This window comes from Leptonychotes weddellii, chromosome 2 (genome assembly GCF_054177405.1).
Source record: "Leptonychotes weddellii isolate Sample4059 chromosome 2, ASM5417740v2, whole genome shotgun sequence".
NCBI classification, from domain to species: domain Eukaryota; kingdom Metazoa; phylum Chordata; class Mammalia; order Carnivora; family Phocidae; genus Leptonychotes; species Leptonychotes weddellii.
Window position 1 is genome coordinate 13,068,928 of NC_138370.1, and position 22,809 is coordinate 13,091,736.

Genomic DNA, 22,809 nt, shown 5'->3' on the forward strand with positions numbered 1-22,809 from the left:
GCGAGGGCATGAGCGCCGCCGACTGCCTGTGCCTCAGGAGCGGCGGCGGCGGGAGCGGCGAGGGGAGGAGGCGCCGCGCAGAGGCCACCGTCCAGGGCAGCGCCGGGGGACAGCAGGGCAGGAGATGTGCCTGTCCTTAGCGGCACAAGAAGCAGCATGCACCCCGATGCCACCGACAGCAGCGGCGCCGGCCTCAACCTCGCGCCGGCCGCAGCCACCGGCGGCCGCCGTGCCCCGAGCGCCCCGGACGAGCTGCGGCCGGGCCCCCGGGAAGACGCGGCGGCACCGGGGGCTCCTGGCGGCGGGAGCTGGCGAGTGCCGGTGGCCGTGGCCGCACTCGCCGCCGTGTGCCTCTCCTGCCTGGGGCCCGGTTGCTGGCAGGCGGCCGGAGGCGCGGGGCCGTGCACCGTCCTGCTCGGGCTCAGTCTCTACATGGGCTGCGCCGCGGCCGCCTTCCTCCTGGGGACCCTGTTCTCCCTCGTCTGCCGGAGCCGGCGAGCCCCGCCGCCCGACTTCGTCGCCGCCTGGAGACGGCTGGCCGCGGCCGCCCGCCGCGCGCCGGGGGTAAGAACGGGTCTCTCCACTGCTTCGCGCGCCCGGGGCCTCGGCCCGGCCCTCCCCCGCTTCCGGTGCCAGCCGCCCGCTCTCGGAGCCCCGGGTGGCGGCGGCGGGGCCCGTCCTCTCCGCCCCGGTTGCCGGGGAGGAACGGGGCTGGGGTTGGTCGGCCCGGCCGGCAGCTGCGAGCGATCCCCCAGCTCCCGCGGGAGGCGGGCTCCGGGCTCCTCCCGGCTTGCGAGATGCTCGCCGAGATGCACGTTGTTAGGCTATGTAGTTGCTCCACAGCCATCCCCAGGCACAACCTTGGTAGCTGAATAATCATTCCAAATCTTGGATGTTGCTCTGCAGTTGGCGACGGAGCACTCACTGTGCGCACGCGCTGCCCCCTATATCGGTCATTGTATTTCTAACCGTTCTCTGGGGGAGGTAACTTGATGACCTTTTACCGACGCGGAAACTTGTTCAGAGAGGCTAACTTGGCTTGGCAGTACCTCTCACCCAGCGCTGTGTACACTTTTCACCACACCATCCTGCCGTCCACTACGTAGATCAGTAGCGCAGCCCCAGCTAGTTTCTGTGATTTAGAAAGGGGATGTCAGAAATGACTTCAGTTTGCAACAAAAGGAAAAGTATCCCCAGTGAGGTGTGAGACAGCAGGGCGGTGGTTAGGGAAGATAGGAATGAGCTCTTCTCTTCCTTAGTGCCAAACTGCTGCTTGATCAACCTCCCAGCTTCCTCTGGTAACCCTCTAAGTTAAACTCGATTCTGTTGTAGCTTGTTAGCTTGTTGTGTTTGGGGTACATTATGCTGAGGCTGAGATTTGTTTCTGCCAATGATTTATTTAACATGGGCTTACTAAGAGAATTATAACTAATATTTCATAAGCCAATAGGATACAGGATAATATCTCTAAATAAGCCCGTGAAGAGGGCGCCTGGGTGGCTCAGTTGGTTAAGCGACTGCCTTCGGCTCAGGTCATGATCCTGGAGTCCCTGGATCGAGTCCCACATCGGGCTCCCTGCTCCGCGGAGAGTCTGCTTCTCCCTCTGACCCTCCCCCCTCTCATGTGCTTGCTCTCTCTCATTCTCTCTCTCTCAAATAAATAAATAAAATCTTTAAAGAAAAAATAATAAATAAATAAGCCCGTGAAGAATAACTATACTCCATAAACCAGTGGTAGATGAATACACTATTGTTCTAGGCGATGGGGAAATAAAGTCCAGATTGACTGACTGACTCATTGATTTGGAATTGGTTCTTGGTAGAGTCGGTGCTTTCAACCAAAAGCTGGGTATTAGCTGCTGGGACACAGAGCTGGTGGACAGTGGCATTTGTGTTGGCAGGCAAGGCGAGCTGCTCTGAAGTTTAGTGCTTTAGGGACAGTTACACAGTTTGCACCACTGCCTGTGAGAAATAGGCTCACCAAGGCAGAAACAGATGTCCCTTCCCCTCCTGAGACTGCTGCCTGGTTTAACACCCCTGCTGACCAAGAGTTGCCTGACCACAGTGAGAGCAAGTGTCTCAAGATCTGCAGAGAGCTGTTCAGATCAGCAGAGAGTAGCCTTGCCCAGACTGAGCACTCTGGGTAGAGTCCACACAAATTACTGGTATTTAAAGTTTAAGTGTCCATTACGTCATACTTATTCTTCCATATGTTTAGATGGCTAAGCACTCAAGAGCACAGTACTTCTGCAGATCTCATCTTGACACGGTTTCTCAAATTCACCCTCCGATCAAACAACTTCACTTAATTTAAAAATGTGGATTTGAAATCATAACCAATACACAATATAATTTGGCACTCACTGCTTGACTGAATGATATTGTCCTTAAACTGAAATTGCCCAACCACTTTAGGGTAAGGGAAATGGCAGTGGTTCACCTTCATAAAAATATTTGTTAGAAGGACCATTGCCCCCTTGGGTTTTGTATTTGCTTATAATATGATCTGCTTACTGTTTTGTAAATATCATCACTCTCTTCATCAAAATTACCCTGTCCTGAATCGGTCACTTCTGAGTGCAGCCCTCAGATAATGGCTGGAGGGTTGTACGTAAGGGAATCAGGCATCCTCATTCTGTAAATTGATTAAGAGTTCAGTATATTGGGGCGCCTGGGTGGCTCAGATGGTTAAGCGTCTGCCTTCTGCTCAGGTCATGATCCCAGGGTTCTGGGATTGAGTCCCACATCGGGCTTCCTGTTCAGCGGGGATCCTGCTTCTCCCTCTCCCTCTGCCTGCTGCTTCCCCTGCTTGTACACTCTCTCTCTGTCAAAAATAAATAAAATCTTAAAAAAAAAAAAAAGTTCAGTATATTAAGGAACAGGAGCTTCTGTTTTCCTCAGTAGTCTCAAAAATTAGTAATGTTAATTTCTTTTAAAAGCCTTCATGTAACAGTCCTTTTTTCTCCTATCTAATTTAGCAAGAGTTGGTGGGCAGGTGTATTTTTCCTCTTGATTTTTCTCTACAATGATAGAAAATAAGGATCCCGATTTTACAAGCTGGTTTATTGATTTATAAATGATGTCCCCATTCTTTAGAGTATTGTAAGAAATTATAATTCAGTCAATACATATTTATCGAGTGTTTTATATGAGCCAGGGATTATTCTGGAAGCTGGGATTGAATCAGTGAGACACATAAGAACCCTACTCTCTGAAGATTATATTCTTATGGGAGATCAGGCTATAAACAAATGAGATATTTGTAGATAATGATAAATGCTTATAAGACAAAAAATAGGAGTCAAATGATTAAGAGTTCCTAGTAAGTGAGAGCAGGAAGTTTAGATGATGAAGTCAGGGTCAAAACCCGGGGTATTGCATTTTGCCTCTGAAGCCATAGAAGCCTTATGTTGTGGGTTACCAACATTTCCCCAAACCCCCCAGCTCATTTATACCTCTGGGTAGATAAAACTTGGATTAGCATCCAGAAAGATGGTTTAGTAGAGGAATTCGAGAAAATAGTACTTTTTTTTTTTTTTTTAAAGATTTTATTTATTTATTTGACAGAGAGAGACACAGTGAGAGAGAGAGCACAAGCAGCGGGAGTGGGAGAGGGAGAAGCAGACTTCCCGGTGGAGCAGGGAGCCCATGCAGGGCTCGATCCCAGGACCCTGGGATCATGACCTGAGCCACCCAGGCGCCCTGAGAAAATCGTACTTTAAAGGTGACAGAAAATGAAGCAGTATATGTAATCCTTAATGTATACAACCGGAAGATTTCAGTTAATAGAAGAAGTGAAGTATAATTTTAAGGAAAGTAGATTATTGGTCGTTCTTTGGAACTTGGATTCTTATAGTAGTCTTAAATGAGAAAATAAGGACATTAGGAAAATGTAGTTTCTAAGCTCTATATTGTAATTGAAATGCGTATTTTTCACATAAAATTTTATTTTTTTGACAGGACTGGTGTTATTTACTCAAGCCTTTAGTTGTGCTGTATTGTTTATTTATTTTACCCCTTCCTCTAGTTGTGCTATATTTCTAATTTGTATTTAGGTATTTTTTTTAATGTTCTGTTCTTTATGAATGGAAGCATAAGCATGTGGTGTAGTCTGAAACATGTCAGTTCTGTGGGGGTAGGCGCTGGACCACACAGGTCATCTAACATATGTGGAGGGGGAGGCTGTTTAGTAGTGAACCAAATGGTGCCTCTTAAGATACAGTGACTACTTCACTACAGAAATTTTGATTCAGCATGAAGAAAAGAATCCTCATTTGTTCTTACACATTTTGGATTCTTCTAGTATCAGCCAGACAGGTCAGAGGCTGGGATCTATCCTTCTAGCTGTCCATTCTTCCTTCCTCTTTTTTTTCTTCTTGGTCTCCTTCTATAAAGAAAAAAAAAATGCATACACCGTTAAAAGTAAACAACCTCAAAGAAGCCCAAGCTAAAAGTGACAAGGGGTTTTTGTGTCTAGGAGTGTTTAAAATGCTTCTGCATGCTTCACAGTGTACTTATTGGCTATAAACTCCATGTGGTTAGCACCCATGATTGACACCTTTTGTTATATCTTGCACTTAGAAAGAACTCAAGCAGTGTTTGCAGATGATGATAAAGAAAATTGTTCTCTCATGCTTTCCCCCTCCCATTAATCCAGTATTAGTATTTATTGGGAATCTCCCATATGTGCATGAATTTTGATTTTTTGGGGGGGCAGGAATTACTGTTGATTAAAATAGTAAAAATAATTTTCAACTCAAGTAGAAATAATATGTAGCGGTATATACAGGTACTAAGGAAGCTTTTTTGTAAGGTCAGGAAAGTCTTACAGATGATATCTGGGCCCCACTTTAGAAAAACTTGGACTTTGTTACAGGCCAGTGGACTGGAGCTATGATGCCCTGGGGCTGCCCTGCTCCTGGGGTGAGAGTTGTCTTATGCCAGGCCAGTTAACTTGTCTGGCCCAAGAGCCTCAGCTTCACTGGCCACAGTTACTTGACCCTAGCACATCATCTGACCAAGGCAACAGAAAGAGAAAAATGGCAAAAGTGAATCAGTAGTTTAGAAAACATATTTTCTTTACTGGACCTGCCATACAAAGCGCATCTTCATATAATGGAAAAAAGGAAAATGATTTTTACAATTATTCTCATAGTCTATGGATTTTCTCTTTCACATTGTTACTTACTAGATGTTTCTTCATTTATGGCCCATAAATTCAAAAATAAGCAATGAATTCATGATGATCAGAAGGCTGATAAAAGAAAGTCCCCTTAGTAGCATATGGGAAACCAAAGTCCACTGCTATATGAAGAAAACATTGAGAGACTTTCCAAAGTTCAAGCAGATAGAAGAGTTCACGTGGTTGATCAGATCTAATTAATAGGAATTTACCGAATATTTGCTACATATCTGCTATTATGATCTTATTAGATCACTTTTTGCCTAGTTAGTTGCTGAGTGCCTGTGCCTGGCACATAGTAGGCTCTCAATAGATCAGTTTTGCCTGAATAAATGGATTATTGTTTGAGACAAGACAATCCTACTGCCATTTTTAATCAAAATTTTAATTCCAGCATCCTAGAGAAGGGTCAGAGCCTTGCAATATGTGTTACCAAGAGCTTGGGAAATTGCTCTCTGGAAATGCAGAGCAATGTTTTTAGTGTTGGGGAGGATTCAAAGATGAACAAGAATCTCCCTGTCCCTGCCCTCTCAGGCTGAGTAGATGGGACTGACAGAGAAGACTGGATGGGAGAGGCCAGATGTTTATAGAGACAGTAAAATATTCACACAGCAATCCATGGTGCCAGTTGGCTTGGGTAGGACTTCTAGAATTCCTAAATGAGTTCTTTTACGAATACAAAAGTTCTTTGAGTAAAACAAACTTAATTTAGTTACTTGAGGGGAAAAAGGAAAAAGAAACCGGGATTAGGGAGATTATATACAACCTCTTTGTGACTTTCCTTTATTATGCTAATGTGATAAACTAACCCTCAATAATTTGATAATGGATAATGGCATAATAAATTTACTGTCTTCAGAATGTTTGCATTTTAACCAGGGGATTTAAGTCATGGTGGCTAGTGGGAAAAATGTTCTTGAGGAAGATGGCTTTTTGACAACCCCTTAAATCACAGGATCCTTCCTAGCTCTCTTTGTGGTCTAAAGGTTGTTTTCCTTTAAATTCACAGTATTCATAATTTTTAAATTTAATTTTTTTATGTAGATTATAAGTTCACATGTTTTTTTTAAAAGGCATATACAAGGGTATACAGTGAAATTTTCTCTTCCCTATAGACAGTTATTATTGATAGTTGTTTATTCCAGATACATATTATGCATATATAAGCAAATATAAATATGTATTCAAAGGGAGAAGTTTTTGATATTTATAATTTCTTGATACAAAAACAATGATTACACATAAAGGACAGTTATTTTTTATATCTTCATTATGAAGGCACTATTCCTTAAGCTTAGGAAACACAAGAAGTTATATATGAATGATAAGTTCAAAGTAGGAAGATACATGATTATACCTGGAACATAAAAAAATGCTTATCAAAAACAGGACATGTATGCTAAGAAATACAGAAAGTGGGATTTGAATTTAGCAGAACTCTCTAAAGGAAGCAATATTTATTTTCATAATTTATATAAAAAATAAACCAAGCAAACTGCTGACAATACATGTACCATTTAGGATTTGAGTTGCCACTGAGTATATGAGATGAATCCCAAGAACTAGGATTGGAAAGGTAGTTTGGGCCACGTTGTGGAAGTCTTCAGTCAAGAGAACAGAACTGGATTTTAGTCTGTAGGCTTGGCAGCTACTGACTCAGGAGGAGAAATACTATGTTAAGTGCAGTGATAAAAAGTGAGAGTTAATGAAGCTGTGTGAATGGAGACAAGAGAATTTGTGAGTGAGATTTTTCTTTGATGTAAAATATCATTATCATTACAGTTGGGTTTAATTATCTTCTCCAGAGTGTTCCAACATTCTCTTTAAAACAATAAATTAAACCCCAAAACAAAGGGTCCTCCTGTTCACAAAATAAAGACCACAGTTTCCAAGCTTGAATGTTCATTCTATTTGGAGCCCAAATTTTGGTCACTTCTGGGAGGTTTATTTCTCTCTTGAATCTCAAGCTGCTTTTGTTTTTTTTTGTTTTTGATGTCACCTTTGTAATTGAATGTTGCCTTCTTGAAAATATCTTAGGTTTCATTTCCCAACCTTATTTTGAGGTAGGGAGTACCCCCAGATTCCTGAAAATGTGTTCTTGTAGTCAGAATGGTGCACACAATTGTACTAAAATGGTGATTCAGCAAGTTTGGTGCTGAAGGCTCAGGCTTTAAGTATTAAAATGATGGCATACAAACTTGTGGTTTTAAAAAAAATTGCACCTTTGCTGTCGAAAGAAAAATATTGCAAACTTGGAATTTATTTTTTTACCCTTCACTATTAGGTCCCTTTCCAAACTAGGGTTGGGTGGATGGGTGGGAATGATAGGAATGATACGCAGCTCTTCTCAAGGACTCTCCTGGATACCCTGAGCCCAGGGTCAGGGCCTGTGTCCATTACTCATTTCTACATCCAGTGTTAGTCCTGGGGAGTATGCTTATATAGTTTCTCCAAACACAGTGGAGGTTTCCAGAAAGTCCAGTGGGTTTGGGTTGTATTTTGATGGGTTTCCCAGCTCCGGTCCTGCTTTGGGAGAATACACTTAGGAGTGTGAGATATGCCTGCTCTGTCCCTGGGGCTGACCTCTGCTGGTCGGTTACTACAGGCACTGACCAGTCTGGTACATTTGTCAACCAGCCTGGGGTTTCCATGTCTGAAGAGCCAGGAGCTGGATGTGAAGAAAAATGTATATGGGAACTCCAGATAAAATGTCTTTGAGGCTGAGGAGGAAAAAGAACAAATTGTACATTTTTAGGATAAAAAACATGAACTTGTTTAGGCCACTAAGGTCTATTTAATAAGCTTTCAGTTTTAGTGTAGAATACTACTCTTGGAAAATTAAGGAAGTTTTTACAAATACTTATTTCTAAAGTAACCTGCATTTCTGTAGTTCTCAACCACCTGAATGTATGAGTGACATTACTACTCATGGTAGTAACTAAAATTTTATAGGCGTTTGCTCCTGTCTACTCGGGCAGAACCTTGGTCTGCAGTGCCTTTAACCGCCCTTCCCAGTATTTCTGAGAGTCCATAGGCAGTGTCTTCTGTAATTGTGAATAAGCTTATTTATGGTGTTCCATTCCTGGTGCCTACAAAGCATTTGAGCGTGGCTTTTCTGCCATCGCTGCTGGCAGTCTGTGAAAAAGCCCATCTCTTGTTGGGCTACTAGTGTCTCAACCCCCTGAAGCTGGATATCCAGGTATACTTTGTTTCTGTTTTTTTGTAGTTTATAGTAGCTGAGAGTGTAGCCCTGTTTCGGATATGCTTTAAAAAAATTTTTTTCACCCTTATTAAAGAAGCTGAGGAGCTGATGCTCCTGTTTGCATTTCTTGTGAAGAGAACCCGTTTCCTTTTGTTCACCTGGCCAGGAGCAGCCCTTGGAGTCCAGCTAGAGCTTTCTCTGTCTCCAACCTTGAACCCATACGTACAAGCCACCTCCCAAAAGGCCTCTTTACCCTCTGTAAATCAGCTTTTACAAATATCCACCTGAGGGCTGCATGCAGGCTTTGCCAGTTTGTTAGATATGAAATTAATATTTTAACTATTCCAGAAATTTCACTGTGGTTTTTTCTGAGGCAATTAATCTCTTTTTCCTTCTGATTTTTTTCCATTTCCCTAAACCTTTCTGAGATTACAATCTCTAGATAAACTCAGGAAGTTGCTTTGTTTTCCGGATTTGAATTATGGTTGTTCTTGGTGTTTCTTTTTTATTATCTTAGGCAGTCTCACCCTTGAGCCCCCTGTAATAACCATCTCTACACTCAGGATTAGAGATTTATTCTTCTTTTTGACCCTCAGTCTCATTTATTCAACTGCTTGACTTGGCATTAACAGCGGTGCCTGAAACTCAGCTAGTCCAAGTGTCCCCATCCCTCTTCTGTTGTCTTTTATGTCCATGACTAGCACCTCCTAACGTCAGGTCCCACAGCCAGAAGTCTTTGAGTTCCCTGGACATCTCCTTCTCCTCACTCTCCTTATGCCATCCATCATCAAGTCCTGCTGCTTATTTCTTGAGTATCTTGCACCCATCTACTTCTTTCCATCTCTCCTGCTTCGTCACAACTGCCATCATGTCCCACCTAGATGACCGCAGTAGCCTCTCAACTGGTCTCTGTCTCCTTGTTGGCATTTTAAAAATACAAACCTAATCAACCCATCTTCAGCAACATGTTTAATTAAAATCCACCAGTAGCTTCCTGTTCTTCCCAGCTCTTTAGCCTCATCTGTCTTCACTACCTTCATCCTCACATTCCATCCTCAGTCCTCAAAGGGTCATGCTCCCTCCTTCACTGGCAACTTTGTATATAGCTTCCCCTGCTTGGAGCAGCCCATTGCCCTCTTACCTAGTTAACTTCTTTCCCCCAGACCTCAGCCATTGCTTCTGCAGAGATGGTCTCCCCATCTGCTGTGTGTATTCTCATGGCGCCACATACCTTTTCTTTATTCTGTATCTATCACAACTGTAATTTAGACCCCCTTGGATGATTCCTTGTCTTTCTTGATCTCCACGAAGGCAGAAACTCCCCTGTATCTTTAACTTTAGCATGATTTAGTAGGTAAGTGATAAATCTTTCTTGATTGAATAACTGGGAATCAACAGAGCATTGGCAATAAGATAATGGTTTTGGAACTTGTCGTCTGAATTTGAATCATGGCTCTGCCCAAATAACTGTGACTATGGGCAACCTGCTTAAGATTTCTAGACCTCAGTTTTCCTGTCTGAAAAATGGAGATAATAAGTAATTTCAAGGGTTGTTGGGAACAATGTTATAGTATTTGAAAATACAAATTCTAGCATTCGTAAAAGTGCTTTGAATATAGAAGGTGTTAAATGGTAGATTTTGTAGTATCACTTTTGAAAAGAGCTTTTTATTGTAAAATAAAAAATGCAGATTCAGAAAATCACACAAAATAAATGTATAGTTGGATGAATGATCATAAAGAGAATACCCTTGTAATTTTCAAAAACCCCAGAAGTCCCCTCTGTATCTCCACCGCATGTCAGCCCCTTCTCTTACACCTAAGTAACTGTCTTGACTTTATAATAATCACTTCCTTGCATGCCATTATAGTTTTATCACTCAAATGTGCATCAGCGAACATTGTAGTTTTTTCTTGCCCATTTAAAAAAAATGTATTAGTTTCCCGTCTACGTTTTCTTTCCTTTACAATTTATCTGTGAAGAACCTGGAGCATCTGTCCTGTGGAGTATCCTGTAGATTGGGTTTTGCTGATTGTGTGTGAATGATGCAGTTCAGCATGTTCCCCTCCTTTGTATGTCCTGCAGCTGGATCCAGAGGCTTGATCAAACTTGTGTTCAATCCCTTTGGCAGACTATAAGTGGTGGTGTGACCTTTCATCAGGAGGCACATAACATCGTCTTTCTTTTTGTTATATGAGTAGCTGTTGATGCTTGATACCTAGATCCACTAACTTATTGGGGGTGACAAAATGGTAATGTTTTAATTCTGTCGTGGGGTCTGTCTGCAGTACAAGCTACTGGAACCTCTTCTGTTTCCGGGCAAGGAGTGATTTCCTGGGGTGGACATCTGAGTCCGAGTGAAGGGTGGTGGTCACGTGGCCCAGATTTACACAGTCCCCCAGCCCTTCTCCAAAGCCCTGGTAACCCATTATGAGAAATATGTGGATGGGGGGAAAAAAAGGGAAAGAAATATGTGGATGAGGCTTCCAAGAAGGAGATCATTTTCATTTTCATTTCATACTTTCATTTTCATGTATTGGTTTGAATACTTTTTAAAAAGAGACATGTTTCTCTCATATGGTTCCACAGTAGTACAGTTCACACAGAAAAGCAGGGTAAATGCAAGGTTTCCCCCCCCATTATTTCTAAAATAATGAGTTAATTCCCCATCATCCTCTGAAGGTGATCAGTTGTTTTGTGTTTTGAAAAAAAATTATGAACTTATGGATTTGAACACAGTAGATGGGTTTCAATCAGTTGTAATTATCTTTTTGGAAGCTTATATAATCCCATCTTCAGCTAGTGGGAGCCTTTTGAAGTTGGCTCCTGAGACCTTTCAATATGACCCTACCTTTTGATATGACCCTGATTGGCTTTTGAGAGTTTTCTTGCTATCTGGTGTAACAGAATATTTCAGGTTCATCTTGAGCATTTTCTGCTCTCACACCTGGAATTAGCCATTTCTTCAAAAAGAGCCATGATTTCTTTTAGTGGTAAATGGAATTTGAAGAACCCATTCTGCCTCAGCTCTGAGCAGCACAGCCAGACCCAGATCTAGCTGTTGGGACTTCATTTGCTTTATTTGTTTGTAGGGTGACCAATGGACCTGATTTGCTTAGAACTGTCTTGGTTTTAGCACCGAAAGTTCTGTGGCCAAAGGGGAAAAAATAAAACCAAAAAACTCATTCTAGGTGTTAGGGAGGCTCATTGCTGTTGGTTAGGTCATTGTTTCTTGGCTTTCTCTATGGAGAAATCTGGAAAAATATGTGTGAGGTTGGTCTTTTGCAGAGAATTCACTCAGTTTGTTAGATTTATATACTCTGTATGTCTTCTTAAAGGCAAGTAACACTTATTTTGAACAGTGCTCTGTAATCATCTTTGCCACTTGCTTATCATAGCGTACAGTGACATTGTTCACGGGTTCAGGGAAAGAGTTTCTGTGGTCTCCATTGAATTCATTGCACTCCAATCCATGGTTGTGAATATAGCAGACACATATGTGCACTACAGGAATCCCAATGGTGAATGTTAGAGAGTGAATGCCTTAGTAATTGTTGTAGCTAAACTTAACACTAATTGCACTTAATGTATGCAGGTGGATGTATGTATTACCTAATTTAGTTTTTATACCTACCATGTGAGGTAGGACTTTTCGTTCATTTTACAGATGGAAAAGCTGAGGTTTAGAGCAGCTGAATAAAGTATCCATGCCATGTAGCAAGTGGAGGAACTAAGAATTAAACCCAGGTATCTCTTACTCTGGAGTCTATACACTTAACCACTATATTACCCTTTTAATTATTAAAGACTAGTGTCACCTAGTTCAGGTTTAAAAAAACTTGAAATTCTTTGAGATGGTTCTAGTATCTGTTTAGGAATTAGTGTCACTTTAGAGGTCTCAGGATGAATAGCATGATGTCCCAACTGCCCCTTCTGTGCTCACGACGATCATTGCTAATCAAGTAAGGCCATTTTTTTGTTTGTTTGTTTTTCTGCTGGTTCTGGATGAGGTCTCAGAATCCCTTTCAACATAGTATTCCAGGCAACCACTAAATATTTACTCGAGTAGGCACATAATGTGAAACCCATCTGCCATGCTGAGTGAGAACCTCCTGGAAGGGCAGTGATTCTTCTGGATTCCCGTAGCACATTCCTGTGTCTGTATTACTGTCATCACTTTACTATATCTTAATAGTCATACAGTCTTCTCATCTGCTCTGGTAAAAGCCACTTTTCTAAACTATGATCCATAAATACTTAATTCTGAGAGATGCTTTTAGGTACACTGCAAAAACAAGAGGCAGGATGAGAGGCTTGTTTGGTCACATAATTTGAAAAACTAAGTTCTTGAAGCTTTATTTATTTATTAAAAAAGATTTTATTTACTTATTTGAGACAGAGTGATAGAATGTGAGAGAGAGAGAGCGTGAGCACGAACGCACAAGCTGAGGGGGGTTGGTGGAGGCAGGGGGAGAGGGAGCAGCAGACTCCCCACCGAGCAGGGAGTCTGACACAGGGCTCAGTCTCAGGACCCTGAGATCATGACCTGAGCTGAAGGCAAATGCTTAAGCAACTGAGCCACCCAGGCACCCCATTCTTGAAGCTTTATAGTGTGCATTATTGTGTTAACATTCTGAGAAATCCTGTCGTAAAGGAATCTGTTAAACTGTACTTAATCCTTGTTTTCTACATGTGACCGATCCCTATATCCCACTCTTTTTTTTTTAAACAATAAAGAAGATGTATTAAGAAATCATATAAAATCTGGAGGCAGGACAGGCCCAGTCCCCTTGTGGGGACTGTCAAACCTCCAGCACCATTTCTTTGTATTTTTCTGTCCTCCCCTGAGGGGGATTAACTCTCAGACTCATGGCCAGATGACTGTAGCAGGCTCAGGTGCCACAGCCACACAGGATGATACTCAGAGGAAGAAAGGCCCTTTTTAGAGCAAGGAAAAAGTTACTGGAAATGCCTCTGGCAATGTTCCCTTCACATCTTATCGTCTGGGTTTGGGCAGGTTTCCATTCCCAACGAATTGTTGGCAAGGGGGATGGGACTTCTGTGAGTGACCCAAGTGGATCCTTTAGGAAGCAAAGAAGTAATAGAGTTAAAACAATGAGCATTTCACTTCACCTCACAGGTCTTCGTGACTAGGGCCAACCTCTCTTTTTAGCCTGTCTTCCACACTTCCACTCATTCTTAAAGCTACCTTCTGTTCCTGAATTTACCTTTGTGTGGTGGATGTGTGAGTGCCCACATGCCCCTGGGGAGGCCACTGCCCCCATTTCTGCATGGTCACTTCTGCTTGTTGTTAAAGGTCCATTTCAGTTGCCCTTCCATTCAGTCAGGTTTACCTGCCCTTTGGTTCTGCCCAGTAAACATTTATTGCCGTGAGGAGAGGGAAAAGTCTAGGTTAATTCCAGGGTCTGGCATGGGTGGATGAATGGCTTCAGGTGCCATTTGTGCAGCTTTGGAATGGTGGAGGGTAATGGGCTTTTGCCATGTAGATTTTGAGAGGCCCGTGGATATGTTCAGCCTGAGTTGGGTATGCAGGTCTGCAATTTTAGGGAGAGGCCAAGATGAAGCAAGTCAGGATACAGGTGGTAGCTAAAACTACAAGGTGGGTGAGGGTAGCCTGTAATGGTTGAAATCAGGGAACCAGAGGGTGGGCGGAGGAGAAGCCGCTCACTGAGGTGTGAGAGGAAACATTCCACGACAGTGAGCAGGAGAGAAAAGCCCAGAAAAGCAGGGAATTAATGGCAAGTAGCGTCAGGTGTAGCAGAGAGGTCCAGAAGGAGGACCAAGCGGTGTCCACTGGCTTTGACAACTGGGAGGTCTTTGGAGACTTGTGCCAGTGGTGTTTGGGGAGGCAAAGGAGGATGTGGGGGCAGAAATGATATTCTTGTGGTAAAGAGTGAGCAGGAGGTAAGGAAGGAGAGACAGTATTTGGACAGTGCTCTCTAGAAGCTTGGCTGAGGAGGAAAGAAGAGAAGGCAACATTTATAGGATAGTGTGTGTGTGTTTGGGGAACTTTTTGTTGAGTGGAGAGATGTAAACACATTTCTGGGTTAAAGGGGAATCTTGAAAAGTAGAGAGGAAGGGCCTGAACGTCTCCGAGCTAGAGGATGATTGATAGGGCCAGTGTCCAGGCAGACGGGACCAGAGCACCGGTGGAGGGTTTAGGCTTGAGACTAGTGGGAAGGAGGAACAAAGGGGAGAGCATAGAGAGAACCTCATAGGAGGTTGACAGGGAATTCAGATGTTTCAAGCTGACCCCTACTTTCTTGGTAAGTAGGAAGTAAAATTAATGGCTGATGGTTAAGAGGATGACAGATGTAAAGGATAATCTTAAAAGCGGTGGTAAAAAGGTTTGGGGAGAAAAAAATCAACCTATTGGAGAAAATAACAGCAAAAACATTCGTTGAGCCCTTAACTGTTGTACCCGGGCCATATACCAAGTACATTCTCATTCAGTCCTCCCGGTGACCGCATGAGATAGTTACTGTTATCCCCATTTTATGGGTCAGGAAACCATTTTAAAGAGGTTAAGTGACTTGCCAAAGGTCAGGTTTTGAACCAGGGATCCAGGCTTTTTCTGACACTGGAGCCAGCCTCAGTTTTTATGCTCTACTGCCACACAGGGGAGAGGAAGCCTAGCAAAAATAAGCCGGCATATTGTTTTAGAGTTAAGGGCAAGATGTGGGTTGGAAGCCAGGAGAATGTGGTGACCCCCACTGGCACGGTTGTGATATTTTTGTAGGAGGACCACTCAGTTCCTGCAGTGGAGCCAAGAAGGAGCTAGGCTGTGGAACGGGCCAGGGTGGAGGAATCCTTGATGAGAGTTGCTCAGGTGTCAGCTAAGCCAAGGAAGGAACAGAGGCCAGGAGGGAGCGTAGAGAAAGGGGGAGGGTCAAAGAGATTGTCAGTCTCCTGATGGTCATGCCACAACCTTGGGTGTGGCCACAAGAAAGGGGGAGTGGTGAGGAGGGTCCTGGAGCTGAGGAGCCAAGACACTGTGTTGTGGATGTGATATGCCCTGATGGTCCACGTTGTTCATCTTCCTATTTCTCTTGTGACTGAAGGAGTTGCCTTCAGAAGCTCTCTGGTAAAATGTTGTCTGAGGAGAAAGCTTGCATTATACATTATGAAATCAGAGACAATGGGAGAGACTAAAGGTGGGGAGAGTGGGGTTGTTGTCTCTTGACTGTTTTGCCCAAGCCCAGTTCTGGCAATACCAGCGTCCTTCATGGCATTTGCTTGGAATTATACTTGGGTGATTTTGCCAAATAAATGCAATAGAAGTTAGGTAGTAGAGTTGTTTTTCTTTAGAAGAGTATGTTTTAGCCAAGTTAAATTTCCAAGAATGGTTTTATTCATCAGTGTAGACCATTCTAGGAATACAAATAATTTTTGATTCAAGAACTGCATTTAAAACTACCTCTTATTACCTTAACTGATTTTTCTTGTCTCTTAAAGTGATTAATGGTTTGATAATATTGTGGAATAGAAATTCTTTGGAGAAGGAATTCTTTGAGAATACAAATGAAATCTTGTAATTATCATTTCAGTTAACTGAGCAAAGTCAAAGTTAGGAGTAAATCTTCTGTGATTCTGCTTCCAATTAATGTAAAATGATTGCTATACTCTTAAAAAATCTTCTGAATAGTAAAACACTAATTAGTTTTTTTCAGGGGTCATAACTTTTATTATCACAATCATTTAGCATTTCTTAAAGTGTAGTCTAAGGGTCCATAAGTAATTTAGGAATTTTTGTTAAAAATGCTGTACTTATTTCAAAGACACATCTTACGCTTTCTGAATTAGGATCTTGGGGGATGTGACCTAGAAATCTGCATTTGAGCAAATTCCCCAAGTGATTCTTGAAAACTGAGTTGGTGTGTTTTCAAGCAATGGATAGCCACTTCTGGGTGTCAGCAGGGGCAAAGGAAACTCAGAGCCACATGTGGTATTTGTATTTGTTTATATACCTATGCACCAGCATGGCCCCCTTCTCAAAGATGGAACGCTATGAAGGCCTATCTTTAATACTATGTTTCTTTTCAGAAGAAGTTTTAGTCTTTGAATTTCAACGTTTATTTTAGATAGGAATGGAAGAAATAATTTGTATGATCTAGATCTAGGCTGAGACAGTTAACTTTTTACTCATCCGTTAGAAGGGATTAAAAAGTCAGCCTCTGAGTAGTTTTCAATTTTGTATAGCCAGTATTTTTTATGGCAATGATTTATCTCCTACATTTCAGTATCTTGTATATATTTGTTACCTGGGCCACTCTACGTGGAGCTCAGCTTTTTGCTTTAAGGGAACTGTGGAAATAGAGATCCTACTGAATCAAATTACTAATGTGATATTTTTCTAACTAGGTATGTACTAAATATTTAATCATCGGTTTTTATTTAAAAGCTAGCCAGCAAATTAATAATGGTATCGTGGTTTTTCAGGGCAGTAATGGAATATTTAAAAAAATTGCTTTCATTACTAAAGATCTCTGAAAAAAGCAATTCTACATGACTCATGTATTTGTTGAGTTACATGAAGCAGAGGTAATCACTCTGACTCCTTTATCATTTGTAGTGAGTGGTTTCAGTGAGAACTTTGATGAGATGAGAGTCATTCTTGTAATATACTTCAATATGTGTGAACTTCAAAATTCTTATGAAATGATTTCCTGGGTTGACTGTATATTGAGCAACTTTTCTTCCATGACGTGGGCTGGAGAGCAAAATGTAGAGAAGATACCAGACAAGAAAGAATATTAGAATTCCTCAGCATAGCCTCCCTCTTTAAAACAGTTTCCTGATCCATAAAATGGGAATAACAGTAACTATCTGATGGGGTCACTGTGAGGACTGAATGAGAATGTACTTGGTATAGGGCCCGGGTATAATAGTTAAGGGCTCAACGAATGTTTTTGCTGTTTTATTCTCCAGTAGTTGTTCCCCCCCTCCCCCGCAAAACCTTTTGCCACCTCTCTTATTTGATTGTGGGCTTCCATCAAGAATAGATTAAGGCCCATGAGCCCAGAGAATGTAATTTCTTTACCTTTGTCTCTGTAGTACCCACCTAAGTGGCAGCAGACACACAGGATTCTCAGTAAATGTTAGATGATTGAATGAATGGATGGAAATGTGATTCATATCATGGAAGCCTGTGATTTCCCGCATGAACTCAAAATTACAATGGAAGCCAGTGATAAAATGGTTACAGAATTTTTATTACACAAACCTTTTCAGGAATGCCCAAAGCTAATGTCAGTTTTCAATAACCCTTCCTGAGCCAGTTTGCTTTTCCTCATTCTCCTCCTTCCAGCCCTAGTATCTGTTCTACACTTGCCAATTTAGGCAAACGGTGGCTGCCTGTGTACTTTCAAGTGCATGTTAGAATTTCAGTTTTCAAATCTATGTCTGATTTGAAATATACTTAAATTTCTCTTGAAATCAAGTAAAGTGTGTTTTCTAAGGATCTTCAGATTTAAGTCCTTAACATTAGAAATGAAACACATTTTTCTTCCCATTAGTCTAATTCTTCCAACTGAGTGGGAAAACAATCCTAAATGTATTAACCTACCTCAAAATCTACCTCTGTTGATCAATTAATAGAGAAATATTCATTTTTCTCCTGGAAAGTGGATTATTAACCAAGAAATCTGCTTGGGACAGTAAGATCTGAAAGCATGAAAGGTTGTAATACTAATCACATGTAATAGAACTCATAATTATTTTGGGGGGAAGGAAATTAACATAGTAAAAAAAAATCAGACCATGACTCTTGGAACAATAATAAGAACCTATATTTGTAAACTGTTTTATAATTTTATTTATTTATTTATTTTTTTTAAAGATTTTATTTATTTATTTGAGAGAGCGAGAATGAGAGAGAGTACATGAGAGGGGGGAGGGTCAGAGGGAGAAGCAGGCTCCTCGCTGAGCAGGGAGCCCGATGCGGGACTCGATCCCGGGACTCCAGGATCATGACCTGAGCCGAAGGCAGTCGCTTAACCAACTGAGCCACCCAGGCGCCCATTTAACTGTTTTATAATTTTAAAGCACTTTCACATGCATTATCCTTCTTGAAATGCAGAATAATCCTTTAATAGAGCAGAAATCATTTAAATTGAATGGAATCTCAGACAGGTGGATGTGTTCACTAGAACTCAGCAAGAAGATGGCAAAGAACCAACTACAGCCTACTTTTTCTGGGTATTAATTTAGTGCTCTTGCCACTGTAATGTAATGTCCTATGCTTTTTGCCATAGTAATAACAAGGGGATTGTGCCCCAGCATAAAGTACATTTGAATTTCATATTTGTTCAGAGAAAAGATCTGATTTCATACTCCTTTATAGGATCTAGTCTCAGATCCATCCCAACTGAAGATCTTTCATTATAGAAATATAAACAGAACCCCGATCCCTACATCTGATGCATGCAGGCAGGGTTGGCCTTTAGCCTGACACAATAATACTCTGACAAATGGTGTAATAAGCTACAGAAGCTACTGATAATCTAATCTACCATTCATCTCTTGCCAAGTTTATTTTAGTTAAAATCGTCATGGGGATTTGTATTTCTAGAGGTCATGTTGGCTTTACTATATAGGTATTCCTCAGGCTAGAGAAGGCCCTGGCTTGCTCCTGCCTCTGTATCTCTTCCTCATTTCCCTGTCTGGAAGTGCCCTGCAGCATTGGGCTTTCAAGGTACACAGTTTAGGGTTGGCTGAAGAGGCTGGAAAGGGATTTTTCCAGTTCACCTCTGCATAGTTTGTGCTTCAGAGCATCCCCCAAACCCTCCCACCGTGCGCTGTTGTTCCTTCAGTTTGTTCTTAGCTGATAAGACTCCCTGAAGCACAAAATTCTTGAGGTATACAGTCCTTTGAAGGAAGTCAGAGTCTAAATACAACTGAATATTTAATAGACACTTAGTATTTTTTTAGAATGTTTTTTGGTGGTACTACACTTAGATCAATAGCATAGAAATGAAAATATTTTTTCATTTAAAATAGGAAAAAAATGATGGAGACAAAGTTAATGTACAAAGTAAATAAGAGAATAGTCCCATTGTGGTATAAGTCATTCAAAACAATATATTACAAATTTTTTATTTCATAAAAGATGCTCATAATATAATATTGAGTATGAAAAGCCAGTTCCAGAGCTGTGTGAATACTATGATCCTAATTTCTATTAAAAAGTATGAAAATGAAAAAAGTACCAATAATAATTTGTAATTATTATTGTGTTACCACGCACCCTTGTGCTTCATGTGTATCCACTCATTCAATGCTCTCATCAACCCAAAGAGGCAGGTACTATTATTATCTTTATTTTATTTTTTTAAAGATTTTTATTTATTTTTTTGACAGAGAGAGAGAGACAGAGAGGGAACACAAGCAGGGGGAGTGGAAGAGGGAGAAGCAGGCTTCCTGCTGAGCAGGGAGCCCGATGTGGGGCTTGATCCCAGGACCCTGGGATCATGACCTGAGCCGAAGGCAGACACTTAACCGACTGAGCCACCCAGGCACCCCTATTATCTTTATTTTAGAGATGAAGAAATTGAGGTACAGAAAAATAAGTTGCCCAAAGTTACATAGTAAGTGTTGGAGTCACCCACTAAGAGGAAATACACCACAATGTCTATAATGATTATCTCTGGATTAATGGTGTTACAGGTCAATTTAATTCTTTACATCTATAATGTAGAATGTGTCTCTGCTCTTTATGTTATTAGAAATAGCATTTTAAAAAGAAAGCATGTTTAGGATCTTAGAAAAACAATATGAGAACATTTGTAAGTTTGAATTTCAAAAAACCTTTTTTTTCTTGTGTCTGAAATAGAAATTATACTTGGTTAAGAGGGGGGGAAAAAGACACAAATACTGCTACTTTCCATCAGTATGATCTCCCTTAATGATAACCTCTCAGTGTATGTGTTTGATAATTTTCTTTTATCAATAAAGAAAATGAGACCTTTTTGAGTTCATGATTAAACATTATAAAGCACAATCCAGGAAGCTGGCTTCTGATCAGATCAGACCAGGTTTTGTTTGAATACTCAAATACCTCGCCAGTAATAGAAAGTGTGAAGGCACACACATTGTAGAACATCTCCAGGAAATGTACACTTTCCTCCTTTTAAAGTATAGCCTCAAAGGCAAAAATATTTCAAGAACAATATGTTTTATTATGTTGTATCTTATTTTCCTGTTACTTGATTTTTCAGCCCTTCTTCTTACTTTCATTTCTGCCATTCCTTTCCCTTCAGAACATCAACCAACAAGCCATCCAACCAACCCACTGATTAGCTGTTGAAAGTTGGTAACATTCTGAGTTTTATTAGTGATAATAGCTCTACTTTGCTATTAGGTGCCAGGCACTCTGCTAAGTGTAGAGTACCTGGCACCGTTTGTCCCCAACGGTGTAAGCCCACAGTGTTTGGAATAAGATAGAATTACTCAGAGATAACATCTGAGCTTTTTGATTTATGTTTTTTGTTGAAAAGAGTTGGAACATCTAGCTGTGCAGTGGTGGCAACCCCCTTAACTCGTTTATATTCCTTACCAGGCTCCTGTTGTCTTTTTTCATTTTTGGACCCCTGATATTAGTTATTTAATCCTCTGAGATATTCTAAGCCCGCTGAAGCTAGAGAGGGAAGTGGCTGGGTCAAGGTTCTACCATGAGTAAAATGCGCTGTTGGATGGACTGGAGAGCCCGTGTTCTCTCTACTCTGCCCTGCTGCCCTCACAGCTCTGTAACGTGGCTACTCAGCCTCGGTGTTAGGCATGACTTTTATTGCTCGTGTCACAGTCTTTTGTCAGTGTCTTAGTCAAATGAGATGGATTTTCAAGTTTTTTATCTTTTTTTTTTTTAAGATTTTATTTGTTTGACAGAGAGAGACACAGTGAGAGAGGGAACACAAGCAGGGGGAGTGGGAGAGGGAGAAGCAGGCTTCCCGCGGAGCAGGGAGCCCGATGCAGGGCTGGATCCCAGGACCCTGCAATCATGATTTGAGCCAAAGGCAGACGCTTAACGAATGAGCCACCGAGGCGCCCCTTTATCCTATCTTCTTGAGATAGCCTTTCAAGTTTCTTAGTCCCTTATCTTCTGAGGGAGGCTCTATCTGATTCTTGCATTTCTTTGGTTTTGGAGAAATTATTTTTTGAGGCTGAGGCAGAAAATGATTGGCTTGAAAGGAGCTATGATTTTGAAAATAACATAGTTTGAGAATGAGAATATTAGTCATGGGATCCCAGGAGTAGTTGTCAGATGCTGAGAATACTTGGAAAGACTCAGCCATGTGACAGGTCCATGTGGTTAATGGTGATGATCAGGAGTTTGTGTTTGTTTTCCTAAGATAAATCACTATTTCAGTACCTTATAAGAAATTATACCCATTACTCTTTCAACTCTGTGCAACTGTTTCTCTTTTTAAAATAGGCTAAAATACATTAAAAAAAATTTTTTTTTCACCGTATAAACATATACTGAAGGAGAACAAGGAGAACGGCACTTGTTTATTTGAGTAGCCCAGGTAATGGGCATGAAAGCATTTCCAAGTCATGCGCTGGTGGGCCTGGCCCTGTTCATGCTCCCTCAGGAAGCAACACATTAAGTAAGCAATGTCATGCTTGTAAACAGTGGACAGCGAGGTACTTGTCTTGGCTGGATTCCAGGTGGTTGCTGATTGTTTGGTTGCTAATGATGGCAGAGTGCCCCGGTCTCTCCACGCGGATTCTCTCTGGGTGTTGCTTCCTCCTGTGAGGGTGTCTCTAGCTCTGACACAAAGACAGGGTGTATTTTGGCTATAGACTAAAAGCTCATCTTCAGAAGTGAACAGAAAGCTGAGATGTACTCAATAAAGGGTTTATTGATATGGTATCTGCTCCTTGATGCTGGAGGATTTAGTTACATATGTTAGAAAAAAGCTTTCTGGTTTTGCCCTGTCTTTGGAAAACATTTTTAAAATGAGCAATTATATGTCGGGACCTCATCTTCCCTCCAGAAAACTCACCGAGTGATTAAAAATGAACTTAGGTTTGTTTTAAGCTAGATTTAAATCTTAAAATGAAGACAGAGTTCATTTATTTCAGTTACATAAAAAACGAGGTGTATTTTTTTTTTTAATTTTAAAGATTTTTTTTTTATTTATTTATTTGAGAGAGAGAATGAGAGAGAACACATGAGAGGGGATAGAGTCAGAGGGCAAAGCAGACTCCCTGCCGAGCAGGGAGCCCGATGCGGGACTCGATCCCGGGACTCCAGGATCATGACCCGAGCCGAAGGCAGTCGCTTAACCGACTGAGCCACCCAGGCGCCCAAAAACGAGGTGTATTTTTTACATGACAGGGGTGCTGGTTAACCAAAAGCTCTTATGAGTTAATAGTGTGGTATGGATACTAAAAACTTTAATGA

At 41.4% G+C, this 22,809-nt stretch overlaps 1 protein-coding gene across 7 annotated transcripts in view; it reads left to right on the forward strand.

Annotated features, from left to right (window-relative positions):
- Positions 1-22,809, forward strand: part of SNX25 (sorting nexin 25) — a 133,855-nt gene that overhangs the window by 8,178 nt on the left and 102,868 nt on the right. Inside the window, exon 1 of one of the 7 annotated variants that reach the window (XR_014141056.1) lies at positions 101-564. The exons of 2 other annotated variants lie outside the window; for them this stretch is intronic. Coding sequence is in view for 4 of the 5 variants with exons in the window: in XM_081807668.1 (XP_081663794.1) it covers positions 157-564 (408 nt within the window). In the remaining variant the exon portion in view is untranslated. Of the gene's footprint in view, positions 1-100; positions 565-22,809 lie in introns of those variants that run through there. 4 more of the 7 variants (XM_081807668.1, XM_081807689.1, XM_006735026.3 and 1 more) reach the window with 4 other exon arrangements.